This window comes from Lynx rufus, unplaced genomic scaffold (assembly GCF_022079265.1).
Source record: "Lynx rufus isolate CCGP_SWC_20201006 ecotype Redwood Valley unplaced genomic scaffold, mLynRuf1.p SCAF_6, whole genome shotgun sequence".
In the NCBI taxonomy this organism is placed as follows: Eukaryota; Metazoa; Chordata; class Mammalia; order Carnivora; family Felidae; genus Lynx; species Lynx rufus.
Genome location: NW_025814878.1, coordinates 14,466,022 through 14,478,948, shown reverse-complemented (window position 1 = coordinate 14,478,948; position 12,927 = coordinate 14,466,022). Strand labels below are relative to the sequence as shown.

At 36.4% G+C, this 12,927-nt stretch overlaps 1 protein-coding gene across 2 annotated transcripts in view; it reads right to left on the bottom strand.

Annotated features, from left to right (window-relative positions):
* The window catches only part of SHPRH (SNF2 histone linker PHD RING helicase), a 96,119-nt gene that overhangs the window by 60,240 nt on the left and 22,952 nt on the right, over positions 1-12,927 (bottom strand). For both annotated transcript variants that reach the window (XM_047101284.1, XM_047101285.1), the window contains exons 10-14: positions 10,428-10,679; positions 9,525-9,603; positions 5,797-5,960; positions 5,430-5,686; positions 4,157-4,278 (exon numbers count right to left, since the gene is read on the bottom strand). In XM_047101284.1, coding sequence (XP_046957240.1) covers positions 4,157-4,278; positions 5,430-5,686; positions 5,797-5,960; positions 9,525-9,603; positions 10,428-10,679 — 874 coding nt within the window. The remainder of the gene's footprint in view (positions 1-4,156; positions 4,279-5,429; positions 5,687-5,796; positions 5,961-9,524; positions 9,604-10,427; positions 10,680-12,927) is intronic.

Here is a 12,927-nt window from a genome sequence, read left to right as displayed (position 1 = left end):
TGCACCAGCTTGCATTGCCACCAACAATGCAAAAGAGATCCTCTTTCTCCGCATCCTCGTCAACATCTGTTGTTGCCTGAGTTGTTAATGTTAGCCATTCTGACAGATATAAGGTGGTATCTCATTGTGGATTTGATTTGTATTTCCCTGATGATGAGTGGTGTTGAGCATTTTTTCATGTGTCAGTTCACCATCTGGATGTCTTCCTTGGAGAAGTGTTTATTCATGTCTTTTGCCCATTTGTTCACTGGATTATTTGTTTTTTGGGTACTGAGTTTGATAAGTTCTTTATAGATTTTAGATACTAACCCTTTATCTGATATGTCATTTGCAAATATCTTCTCCCATTCTGTCGGTTGCCTTTTAGTTTTGCTAATTGTTTCCTTTGCTGTGCAGAAGCTTATATTGATGAGGTCCCAGTAGTTCATTTTTGCTTTTGTTTCCCTTGCTTACGGAGACATGTTGAGTAAGAAGTTGCTGTGGCCAAGATCAAAGAGGTTTTTGCCTGCTTTCTCAAGGATTTTGATGGCTTTCTGTCTTACACTGAGGTCTTTCATCCATTTTGAGGTTTTTTTTGTGTTTCTGGTGTAAGAAAGTGGTCCAGGTTCATTCTTCTGTATGTCGCTGTCCAGTTTTCCCAGAACCACTTGCTGAAGAGACTGTCTTTATTCCATTGGATATTCTTTTCTGCTTTGTCAAAGATTAGTTGGCCATACGTTTGTGGGTCCATTTCTAGGTTCTCTATTCTGTTCCATTGATCTGAGTGTCTGTTCTTGTGCCAGTATCATACTGTCTTGATTACAGCTTTGTAGTATAGCCTGAAGTCTGGGATTGTGATGCCTCCTGCTTTGGTTTTCCTTTTCAAGATTGCTTTGGCTATTTGGGGTCTTTTCTGGTTCCATACAAATTTTAGGATTATTTGTTCTAGCTCTGTGAAGAATGCTGGTGTTACTTTGATAGGGAACGGTAATTAATTTTTAAATAGTAAACCAGTCTTGCATTCCCAGAATAAATTCTACTTTGTCATAAAGTATTATTTTTTTTTTAATATATTGTTAGATTCACTTTGTTAAAAATTTTTAAAGAATTTTCTATCTATGTTCTTGAGTGACACTGGTCTCTAGTTTTGTAATCAGGATACTGGTGCCTCAAAGTAAGTTGAAAATTATTTTTTCCTTTTTAATATTATAGAAGAGCTTATATGGATTTGATATTATTTCTTCCTTAAATGTTTGGTAGAATTCACCAAGGAAGTCACCTGGGCTTCTAGTCATCTAGAATTCACTTTGTGGTTAAGTTTTTTAACAGTAAAATTAATTTCTTGAATAGATACAGGGCTATTCAGGTTATCTAGGTTATCTATTTCTTATTGAGTTGGTTTTGGGAATTTGTGTCTTCTAAAGCATTTGTTCATATATGTAAGTTGTCAAATTTCTGGCATAAAGTTGTACATAAGATTCCTTCACAATTTTTTAAAGATCTATAGACTCTGTAGTGATGTTACCTCTCTCATTCCCGATTCCTACTAACAGTAATCTGTGTCTTTTCTTTTTTCCTAAATAGTTTGACTAGAGGATTATAAATTCCCACTGATCTCAAATAATCAGCTTTTGATTTCATGGTCTCTTTTTACTGGTTTTGTTTTCTTTTTAATTGATTCCTGCATTGATCTTTATTATTTTCTGTCTTTTCCTGACTTGGTATTTCATTTGCTTTTCTTTTTTTAGTTTCTTAATTAGGTATCAGCTGAGGTCAATGACGTACAACTTTTTTCCTAAGTTAGTGTTCAGTCCTATAAATTTCTCTTTAATCACTGATCAAGATTCCACAGCTCTTGATGTTTTCATTTTAATTCACTTGAAAATATTTGCCAGTTTCCCTTTTGATTTATTCTTTAACCCAAGGGTTACTCAGAATTATTTTAATTAGTTTCAAATTATTTGGGGACTTTCCAGTTATCTTTGATACCTAATTTAATTCCATTTATGGTCAGAGAATGTACTTTTTAAGACTTGAATCCTTTTAATTTTTTTTAATGTTTATTTATTTTGAAAGGGAGTGAGAGAGAGTGAGCAGGGGAGGGGCAGAGAGAGAGAGAAGAGTGGAGAGAGTTAGAGAGTGAGAGTGAGAGTGAGAGTGAGAGTGAGAGTGAGAGAGAGAGAGAAAGAGAAAGAGAAAGAGAAAGAGAAAGAGAAAGAGAAAGAGAAAGAGAAAGAGAAAGAGAGAGTCCCAAGAGGGCTCAATGCGGGGCTCAAACTCATGAGCCGTGAGATCATGACCTGAGCCAAAAATCAAGAGATGGATGCTTAACTGACTAAGTCACTCAGGCGCCTCAAGACTTGAATGCTTTTAAATTGACTGAATTGTTTTATAGCCCAGAACATGCTCTGTCTCGGTAAACATACCATGTGCACTTGAAAAGAATGTGTATTCTTTGGTGGGGTAAAGTGTTCTATAACGGTTGACTATGTCAATTAGTTGCTACTGTTGAGTTTTCCATGCCTCTTATTTTCTGTCTTCTTGTTCTATCAATAATTGGAAGAAGGATGTTGAAATCTCGGACTATAGTAATGAATTTGTCTATTTCCAATTATAGTTGTATCAGTTTGTGTTTTATTTATTTTTAAGCCTTGCTTTTTGTTTTCTTAAATAAATTTTTTTTTAAGTTTATTCATTTTTGAGAGAGAGAGAGAGCGAGCATGAGCAGGGGAGGGGCAGAGAGACAGAGAGGGAGACACAGAATCCGAAGCAGGCTCCAGGCTCTGAGCTGTCAGACAGAGCCCGAAGCGGAGCCTGAACTCATGAACCGTGAGATCATGACCTGAGCCGAAGTCAGATGTTCAATACACTGAGCAACTACCCAGGAGCCCCTAAGCCTTGCTTTTAAGTGCATAAACATTTAGGTTTATTTTCCAGTGATAAAATAACACTATATCCTTGGTAATACTCTTTGCCTGGCAGTAATATAATCACTCCAGCTTTTTTTGATTAGTGTTAATATAGCATATCATTTTTCATTCTGCTACATTTGTATCTTTAAATAAAAAGAGGGTTTCATGTAGATAGTGTATTATTAGATACTGTTTTTTTTAAATATCCATCTTGAAAATCTCTAATTGGGGCATTTACACCATTGCATTTAATGTAACCACTGATATGCTGCTTCTGGCCATTACAAAATGAGAGAATGAATTTACCCTCCTTTCTGAAACGTACAAAATATATGAAATAATAGACTATAAGACACCGGATGTTAGGCAATAAAAAACAGTATCCCTCAGAGATGGGAAATACCATTTAAATATCTTCCCATGAAATAAAAGATTCTTGGGGCGCCTGGGTGGCTCAGTCAGTTGAGCGACCGTCTTCAGCTCAGGTCATGATCTCGTGGTCTGTGAGTTTGAGCCCCGCGTTGGGCTCTGTGCTGACAGCTCAGAGCCTGGAGCCTGTTTCAGATTGTGTCTCCCTCTTTCTGACCCTCCCCCGTTCGTGCTCTGTCTCTCTCTGTCTCAAAAAAAAATAAATAAACGTTAAAAAAAAAATTAAAAAAAAAAGAAATAAAAGATTCTCTATTAATGTGCTTAAATTTTGCGTATAATGTATAACACCATAACTATATCCATACACATTGTGTGTGTGTATTTGTCTATCTCTCCTTGCTAAGAATTTAAGGTCCAAAAGATCAAAGACTTACTTTGCTTTATTATCTTTAGTACTGAGATCATACCTGGTGCAGAGCAGACATGCCAATATTTGATGAAAGAATGAATTTACAAATAATTTTATTTTGTCAATTGATGACTAGCATTCCCTTGAATGTCAGAATTTAACCATTCTTCTATTTCTAGGTATTTTACTCATTTTCAGTTGTTCACTACTATAGACTAAGGTGAATAATTTACTGCCAAATCTTTGTTTACATCCTTTCCCAAACAACAACAAACTTCTACAAGTGGAAATGTATGGTGAAAGCATATGCAAACTTTGAAGGTGTTTCAAATGTTCTGCACAAGTGCTCTCCATTAGGTCGAGCCTACCTAAACTAATCAGTAGTGTATAAGAATGCCTTCCTTGGGGGATTTTAATTTCTACTCTACCTAATCTGCCTCATTAAGTATTTAGAAGAATCAGAGATAACAAAACAATCACCTTCTACCTTTAATGATGTGGATGCCTGCTAAGCCATTGAGAGCGCAAACTAGTTGCCGATGTGCTTCTTCACACTCTGTTCCACATTTCTTCTGTAGAGATGTTAGCAGCTCTTCCATTGTCATGGTGCTAAAAGAAAAGGTAGATTGTTCCTGAAGAGAAAATCCTAAGTGCCAATATTACATCACATAAGATCAAGAGTATCAGCCTCTTACAGAGTCTTTGTATATCTTCGGGATCTTTCTTTCCACTTCCATTTTACCACTGTCACTTTCAACTCAATTGCCTCTTACTATTCTGGCAAGCATTCTATTACCTGATCCCATCCTCCTTTACTTTTTCCCAGTTAGGTCAATGGAGAAGGGAAGTAGAAAAATCTTCCCAAAATATGAAGTACCAACACGATATGTTTGAAACAGTATGGGTGTTAGAAGATAAGATTAAGTCTGAATCTCTAGCATTATAATTTAATGAATCTCCATAAGCCTGAATTTTTTTTTTATCTGTAAAAAAAATGAGGATTCTTCAAGGATCAGATCAAATGCCATTTCTGCCAAAAGGCTGTCTAACGTTAACCATTTATATAGAAATTATTTCCATATTCTAACTGTCTACAGCCACGTATAAGTACCTCTTATGAAGTAAGTTTGCCTTATTTTATAGGAATCACTAATCTTTGTCATTTTCCTTATTTGTCTATAAACTGCTTAAAGGCAAAGACAAAAATATAATTCCTCTTTCTATACATTTTTAATAACACCTTATCTTTTTAACACCAGGTGCTAAAACAAAACAAAACAAAACAAAACAAAACAAAACAAAACACGCCAGTTGCTGAGTCACAGACTGATGAACAAACAATTTCTGGGATAACAGTGGACTAGATACTGTGGACACAAATTACAAAGAAAATATAGTAACCTAATTCAGTTAAGTCCCTGATGTAGCAACAAAAAATTAGAATAAGAACAAAAGCCTTTCATATCTGAAGTGCAGCAAAAAATACACAAAACAAAACAAAAAAACAGAATAAAACAATAAAACCCCCAAATAGTCCTAACTTTAAAAGAAATGTTTAAAACCATGAAAATAATTTTGAGAATGTGGCTCTCTTTCATAAATGGGGTTCATGCCAAAGGAAAACCGCACTGCTAAAAATAACGGACAACAGCTCATTTATAAGACCCTGAATGAAACTGGGGGCTAGAAAGCTAATAGCTTAAACACTGTCTATCACTAATATAGTGTCAATTGCAGTGTAAGGAAATTGAAAACAAAACCTTTTCTGGAGTGGCAAAAACTCCCCACGAACGGCCTGTGGGTGGCAGCAGGCCTGCCTGAGCCTCAGCAGTGGATACAGAATGGAGGTGACCGTCCTTCGGTCCAGGCTGCTGAGCTTCAGGGCCCAGTCAGAAATCTTCCTGAGCTTTACTACTGCATCCTGGCAGCACACTTCATGCTGGCGGTGATAGAAATGTCTTTCCACTGGAGAAAAGTGAAGCCAGTGGACTTCTTCTGTCTGAGGGGGTATCTGGATCTGTAGGGAGAAGAAAAAAGGGATTTCACCTGAAAATTTAACTTTCCATCCCAGCTCTCGCTTCCCTTTTCTTGTAATGTCCTTAATCAGTAAAAACTTATGCTACTGACTTGGTCAATCACATCTTTCTTTGCAGACCTCCATAGTATCTTGGCAATAAAGCTGTAGAGGAGCTGAGGATTCTTCCTGCAGTAAGGGCGATAGAGAAGTCGAACCCACCAGTGTTTGACACAGTAAGGTTCAATACCAAGAAAGACCACCAACCCAAAAAGATCTGAGAAGAAAAAAAAAACAACACATTGAGAATAACTGTTTCTATATTTCTACATTACTATTTTGAATAACCACTTTCATAGATATTACACAGCACATAGTACTTTCCATGAATTAAAATGCAGATTGTATAGACTCTTGAATCTGAAAGTTAATTCCACTTTGACTTATGTTTGTTGATATTGCACTAGGTTTTGTGCTAGGAGCTAAAATGTGTAACCATTCCACAAACCTCGTATTTAAATTCAAAAGTCTGAAATTTCCATCAGAAGTAAAACTAGAAAATGACTCACTTGTGTGCACCTGATCAAGAGATACATAAGAAGAATCAGGCACTCTCATGAGACTACTGGATTTAAGGCTTGCTGGATTAGGAAAGAAGTCTGAATGACATAGGTGATATGAAGAATATTCACTGATCCAATATTCATTACATTTTTTGGACTAGTAATTCTACTTTTGGGAAATAAGACTAAAACCATAATAAAAAACTAGAGACAAGATTAATCCACACAGTGACATTCATGCCAACAACATATAGAATAAAAATGACTCAAATAAAGAAATGATTAAATAAATCATATAGTACTCCCCATAAGACAAAACCTTTCTTTTCCTTTTTTTTTATTTTTCAAATTTTTATTTAAATTCTACTTAGCAAAAAATACTCGTTTTAGGAGTGGAATTTAGTGATACACTTACATATAACACCTGGTGTTCATTACAACAAGGGCCCTCCTTAATGTGCATCACTCATCTAGCCCATCTCCTCACCCACCTCCCTCCCTCCCTCGACCCTCAGTTTGTTCTCTATAGTTATGGTTTGCTTCAGCCCTTCCTTAGTTTCCCTCCTTCCCCTATGTTCATCTGTTTTGTTTCTCAAATTCCACATATGAGGGAAATCGTATGGTATTTAAGATAAAACTGATCTTCTTCTAATCCAACACGCCTTGTGTTTGTTAGATTTACTTCGTTGTACTTGTATGTTTTATGATTGGGGAATCAATATTATAGTCCATGTTTTACTCACTTAACATTATACCTTATAGTGTTTGCATTTATGATGGATTTTTAAAACATGAAAAATTGCTTAGAATATAATGTTAAGTGAAAAAAAAGGTATAAAATTATGCATGCAGTATGAGGACAAACATGCAAACATTTATATAAAAAAGATTGGAATAGTGGTTATGTCTTTAAATGAAGATTATGGCTCAGTGTAATTTTTTAAATATTTTTCTTCATTAAACATGTTCACATTAGGCTATATTCTCTTTAGAAACCATGAAATTTTTTTTTTTTCCAAAAACGTGATACCCCTACCCACAACATTTATTCTGAAGATGCCTAACAAATATTTAGGTTGAATTAAGTTACTTTTTGACACTTTCTGAGAGTCCATTAACATCTAAAAAGAAATACTGCCTACATGCAGATATCAATGGAGTTGTACTTCTGTTTAAACCAATCCAATTGCCTATGTGCTATCTCTTCTTTGAGGTCCCAAAAGTGCCTCAAGCTCAACTTGCCAAAATCAAATTCATACTCTTTTTGCCCAAACATGCTTCTCCTCTAGTGTTATTCACCAGGAAATACAGTCACTGTACATGGAGTTATGCTACTTCGAAGTCCTGGCATCTCCCCATCACTGAATAAGCCTTATTAATTTTTTTCTTATCCACTTTTTTGCATTTCTTCAGGACAATCCTAGTTAAAACTCAGGGTGTCAGTATCAACTTGCCTAGATTCCTTATTGTAGCCAACTGAGATCCTAGTATCCACTCTGTCCCACTTCTAAACCATTCTCTACACTGCAAATAGATTGAATTTTTGAAATCCAAATCTAACCACGAGATGATACCTAACCACTTTGTTTAAATCTTTCTAATAGCTCCTACTATTCTTAAGAAAATAAACAAATAAATTTATTCATCATGGCCTACAGAGTCCTCCATGGTCTGATCTATATCCACCTATTCAATCTACTGGGTTTTCCAGTTTTCCAGCTCTCTGTATTCTAGCCACACTAATATCCTTCCATGCTCCTCCTGCCAGATCATCTTTGTATTTTCTGTTTCCTTTACGATAGAGAATTCTTCCCTATTTACTTAACTCATATTAATATTTCAGATCCTGGCTCAGCTGTCCCTTCCTTCGACATCCCTATTATGTGATGTCACAGAATGAGACATCTTTTCTGAAGCTTATTATAGTTTGAATTTTACATTTCTCTTATACATTAAAGTTACCTTGACTACAGTCTTAACATTTGTCTTAAGTACTTAATAAATACATCTTGCCTTCTAAAATGTAAGCTCAAGAAGGTCAGGAACCGAGTCTTTTTTTTTTTTTTTTTTTTATTATACTTCACAAAGAATAAATGAACCAATAAGTGTACTACAAAGTACTTAAGTAATTTAGAGTCAACACTTTCGAAGAAGCTAAAATGAATACACAAATATATAAATGGGAAATAAGAACAACAAAAGCAGCAGTGGAAGCAGCTACCACTCACTGAATATTTAATACCTTCCAGGTACCATGCTAAATGCTTTGCAGACTTTATTATAACTAATCTTAAAACATCTTACTTTGCAAATAAGGAAAATAAAAATTTGAATGTTTATGTCATTTCTTTATGGACATACAACTGAAAAGTCAGTATGTCACCATGGTTCGTATATCCTGAAAACCAGTGCTTTGTATACTATACAAAGAAGTATATTACATACACATGGAGTGGGGAGGATGGGAGGAGAGGGAGGCGTTCTTGCTACCTGGCTTTATTTCAGCCTGCCTGTAGAAACATACTAAAGGCCTCGCAAATTATGGAATGAAAACATCCTAGCCTCATGTCCTTGCTCAGTGTGTAGTCAACCTGGGATTCACAAGATCTCTGGTTGTTGCTAATTAATAAATCATCAAATCTGGTTTATCTCCATCAGTCTAGCACAGTGGTTCTCAATGGAGGTGGAGGTGGAGTGGTATGATTTTGTCCCCCAGGGAATAATAGGCAATGTCTAAAACACATTTGTGGGTGTCACAATTGCAGAAGTGCTACTGCCATCTAGTGGGAGAAGCTAAATATCCCAAGATGCATAGGACAGCTCCCAACAAAAAAGAACTATCCAGGCCCAAATGTCAATGGGGCCAAGGTTGAGTAATCCTGCTCTAACACCAAAAGAAAACCAATGAGACTTTCATTTTCAACTACAACATCGTGACTATGCATCTTTTCCTTCTCCTCTCTCTCTCTTGCTACCTTCTTTCTGTTTTCTACCTACCACTTTGGAGCTCTGAGTTCAGTTTAGACCTGCATCTACACTGCTCAGGAGGGCACAATGACTGTTCACCTTAGGACAATGGGACTACTCACCATCTATCCATTCTCATAAAAACAAAAACCATCCAATTCCATTTAAAAAGATGAATGCTTAAAACTACTAGGAGTGAAATACATGTACAATCACTTACGTAAGGATTTCAACAAAGGCTGAAAATACTTGTTCCTAAAAACAAGCAAGCTTTTCAAATATATGCAAAATGTGAAGAAACCATACATTACCCTCCAATCCTCTCTGTACTGGAGTGCCACTGATACACCAGCGATTAATCCCACTCAAGCGCTGAGCCATTTCTGCAGCCTAATGAGAAAGAAATATGCAATAAAAAGAGAAGGAAAAAAAGGCAGGGGAAATTAGGAATGTTTACTCCTGAGAATAGCCCATGAAAAGCTATGCTTCAGGTCAGGCACACTCTCTCTTATTCACAGTTATCACACTCAAAGTTGAAGGTCATATTCAATAGGCCATCTTCTAGTACAGTGGTTCTCATTAGCAGAAGGCTGCCATGAGCCCTCCCCAAAAGAGGAAGAATAGTTCAGTATGTATAGAATGAAAAGGCTCCCTGAATGACTGAGACATCCCCAATGCCACCCATCCTTAAGATGTGAACCAATACACTAACAGATAAGATTCATAAATTGAGTGCAGATTACAAGCTGGCCAAAGAAAATGGAATAAAGACATATGAACAAAGGCTAAATCAAACTCTATCTTCTAAAGTAGTATTTTCTGTTATGGTATGATCTCTCCAACAAAAAGGTCAACTTTGGCCCAAAGTTATCAGAGCCTACACGATGAACTTTCCACTTAGCAGAAATGCTAGCAGAAGTCCCTAAACAGAGTTTACTTTGATCTGCATCACACATAAATTGCCATCTTATTCAAATACATATGGGCATTGCATATAAAGCAGTAATTCCTACAGTACCAAAATAACTCCTGAGGGTTATGTAGTTCAGAGCACAAGAGAAAAGCAAATTACTATGTTTAACAACAAACTTTTGGCCAATGTCAACACTGTAGGTTAATTACACTTAGATTATTAATATTTTTATGGACAACTTCCTCAATCTCTTTCCTCTTTTTACTCCCCAGCCCTCAGAAGATTCTGCAGAAATTCTCACTTTTACAGCAGGACATTCAACCATCTGGGCTTCATCAAGGCAGATCCTCCACCACTCCACAGCTACTAGGGGGCTGGGAATGGCCATATAGCGCTTCTGGTTCCGTAAACGACGCCCATCCTCACTGTTGCTATGTGGGATATCTACATAGTTAAGTTCTGAACGAAGGACATCATAGGTAATGATAACTATATCCTGTTCAGCCAAAAAGTGAGGCTGTAAAAAACCATCTTTCTTCACTCCTTGATATACCTAGGAAACAATCACAGACACAGTTACTGCAGAAAGGCTCATTAAAGATAATGGAAATATTCATTCTTACACCCTTACTGAGTTCTTTCCATTGTTTAGTTTAGTACAAAACATGCTATGAGATACACTCCATGTGTATCTAGACTCACGTGTCTAGATACGTGTCTAGAGAAAGCCACGTTAGGGTAGAAGACCGGTAACATAAGCATCATGAAGGGAAATGTAAGAGAAGTGAAAATGATAGCACAGTGGAAAGACCAATGCTATGGCTGAGAAGGTAAATTCAGAGGAGTTAAAATTTGAGCTGGCTCTTAAAGAACATTTAGGAGTTCTCACAGGTGGAGAAAGGGGAAAAGGACTTAAGGGTACGTAGGTAGGTAGATACAAAAGCACAGAGGTATGAAGAAGTAGAACAAGAAGAGCTATAATTTCCTGAATGCCTTTTATATTTCAGACACTATGCTGCACTTTATCTCCTATCTTCAGCAACAATCTCATTAGTGGTTATTTTTATTCCTATCACACACATAAGAAACATGAAGTGACTTGCTCAGAACTTGCAGAGCCTAGATTCAAATCAAGGTTTATCTACCCAACAAAACTGAGCTCCTCAATGGCCAAGAGGAGGTTTCACTTATTACTGTGTTCTCTCTCCCTGTCTATGGTAGTAGATGAAATATTGAACACCTTAAATAACATTTGTATGGAAAGAAGGAAGGAAGAACAAAGGGAGTGAAGAATACTAACATTACTCAACAAAATGGATTTAGAGGGAACATACCTCAACATAGTAAAGGCCATATATGACAAACCCACAGCTAACATCGTACTCAACAGTGAAAAACTGAAAGCTTTCCCTATAGGGTCAAGAACAAGATAAAGATGTCTACTCTCACCACTTTTATGCAACGTAGTTGAATAGTCCTAGCTGCAACAATCAGATAAGAAAAAGAAATAAAAGGTACCCAAATTGGTAAGAAAAACCTGTCACTATTACCAGATGACATAATAGTATATAAAGAAAACCCTAAATATTCTACCTAAAAACTATCAGAATCAGTAGTGAATTTAGTAAAGTTGTAGGACATAACATTAATGTACAGAAATCTGTTATACTTCTATATACTAATAAAAAAATTAGGAAAATCATCCCATTTACAGTTATACCAAAAAGAATAAAATACCTAGGAATAAATTTAACCAAGGAAGTGAAAGACCTATACTCTGAAAACTGTAAGAAATTGGTGACAGAAATTGAAGATGACAAATAGAAAGATAAACCATGCTCATGAACTGGAGAAACGAATATTGCTAAAATGTCCATAGAACCCAAAGTAGTCTACAGATTCAATGCAATCCCTATCAATACCATTAGCATTTTTTCATAGAACGAGAACATATATTCCTAAAATTGGTATGGAACCACTGAAGATCTTGAATAGCCAAAGCCATCTTAAGAAGAACAGAACTGGAAATATCACAATCCCAGATATCAAGATACACTACAAAGCCTGTACTAATCAAGTATATGGCACTAGCACAAAAATAGATACACAGATCTATGGAACAGGATAGAGTCCAGAAATAAACCGATGCTTATATAGTTAATTAATCTACGACAAAGAAGGCAAGAATGTACAGTGGAGAAAAGATAACAAATGGTGCTGGGAAAACTGGACAACTATATGCCAAAGAATAAAAGTGAGCCACTTTCTTACACCATACAAAAATTAACTCAAAATGGAATAAAAGTCTAAATGTGAGATCCTAAGCCATAAAATTCCTAAAAGAAAACATAGGCAGTCAACTTTCAGATGCTGGCCTTAGCCAAATATTTACAGATATGTCTCCTTGGGCAAAGGAAACAAAAACAGAAGTAAACTGCTAGGACCAGTGAAAATAAAAAGATTTTGCATAGCAAAGAACACCATCAAAATTAAAAGGCCATTGGGGCGCCTGGGTGGCGCAGTTGGTTAAGCGTCCGACTTCAGCCAGGTCACGATCTCGCGGTCCGTGAGTTCGAGCCCCGCGTCGGGCTCTGGGCTGATGGCTCAGAGCCTGGAGCCTGTTTCTGATTCTGTGTCTCCCTCTCTCTCTGCCCCTCCCCCGTTCATGCTCTGTCTCTCTCTGTCCCAAAAATAAAATAAAAACGTTGAAAAAAAAAAATTAAAAAAAAAAAAAAAAAATTAAAAGGCCATCTAGTAGATGGGAAAAGATATTTGCAAGTGATCTATCCATTTAGGGGATA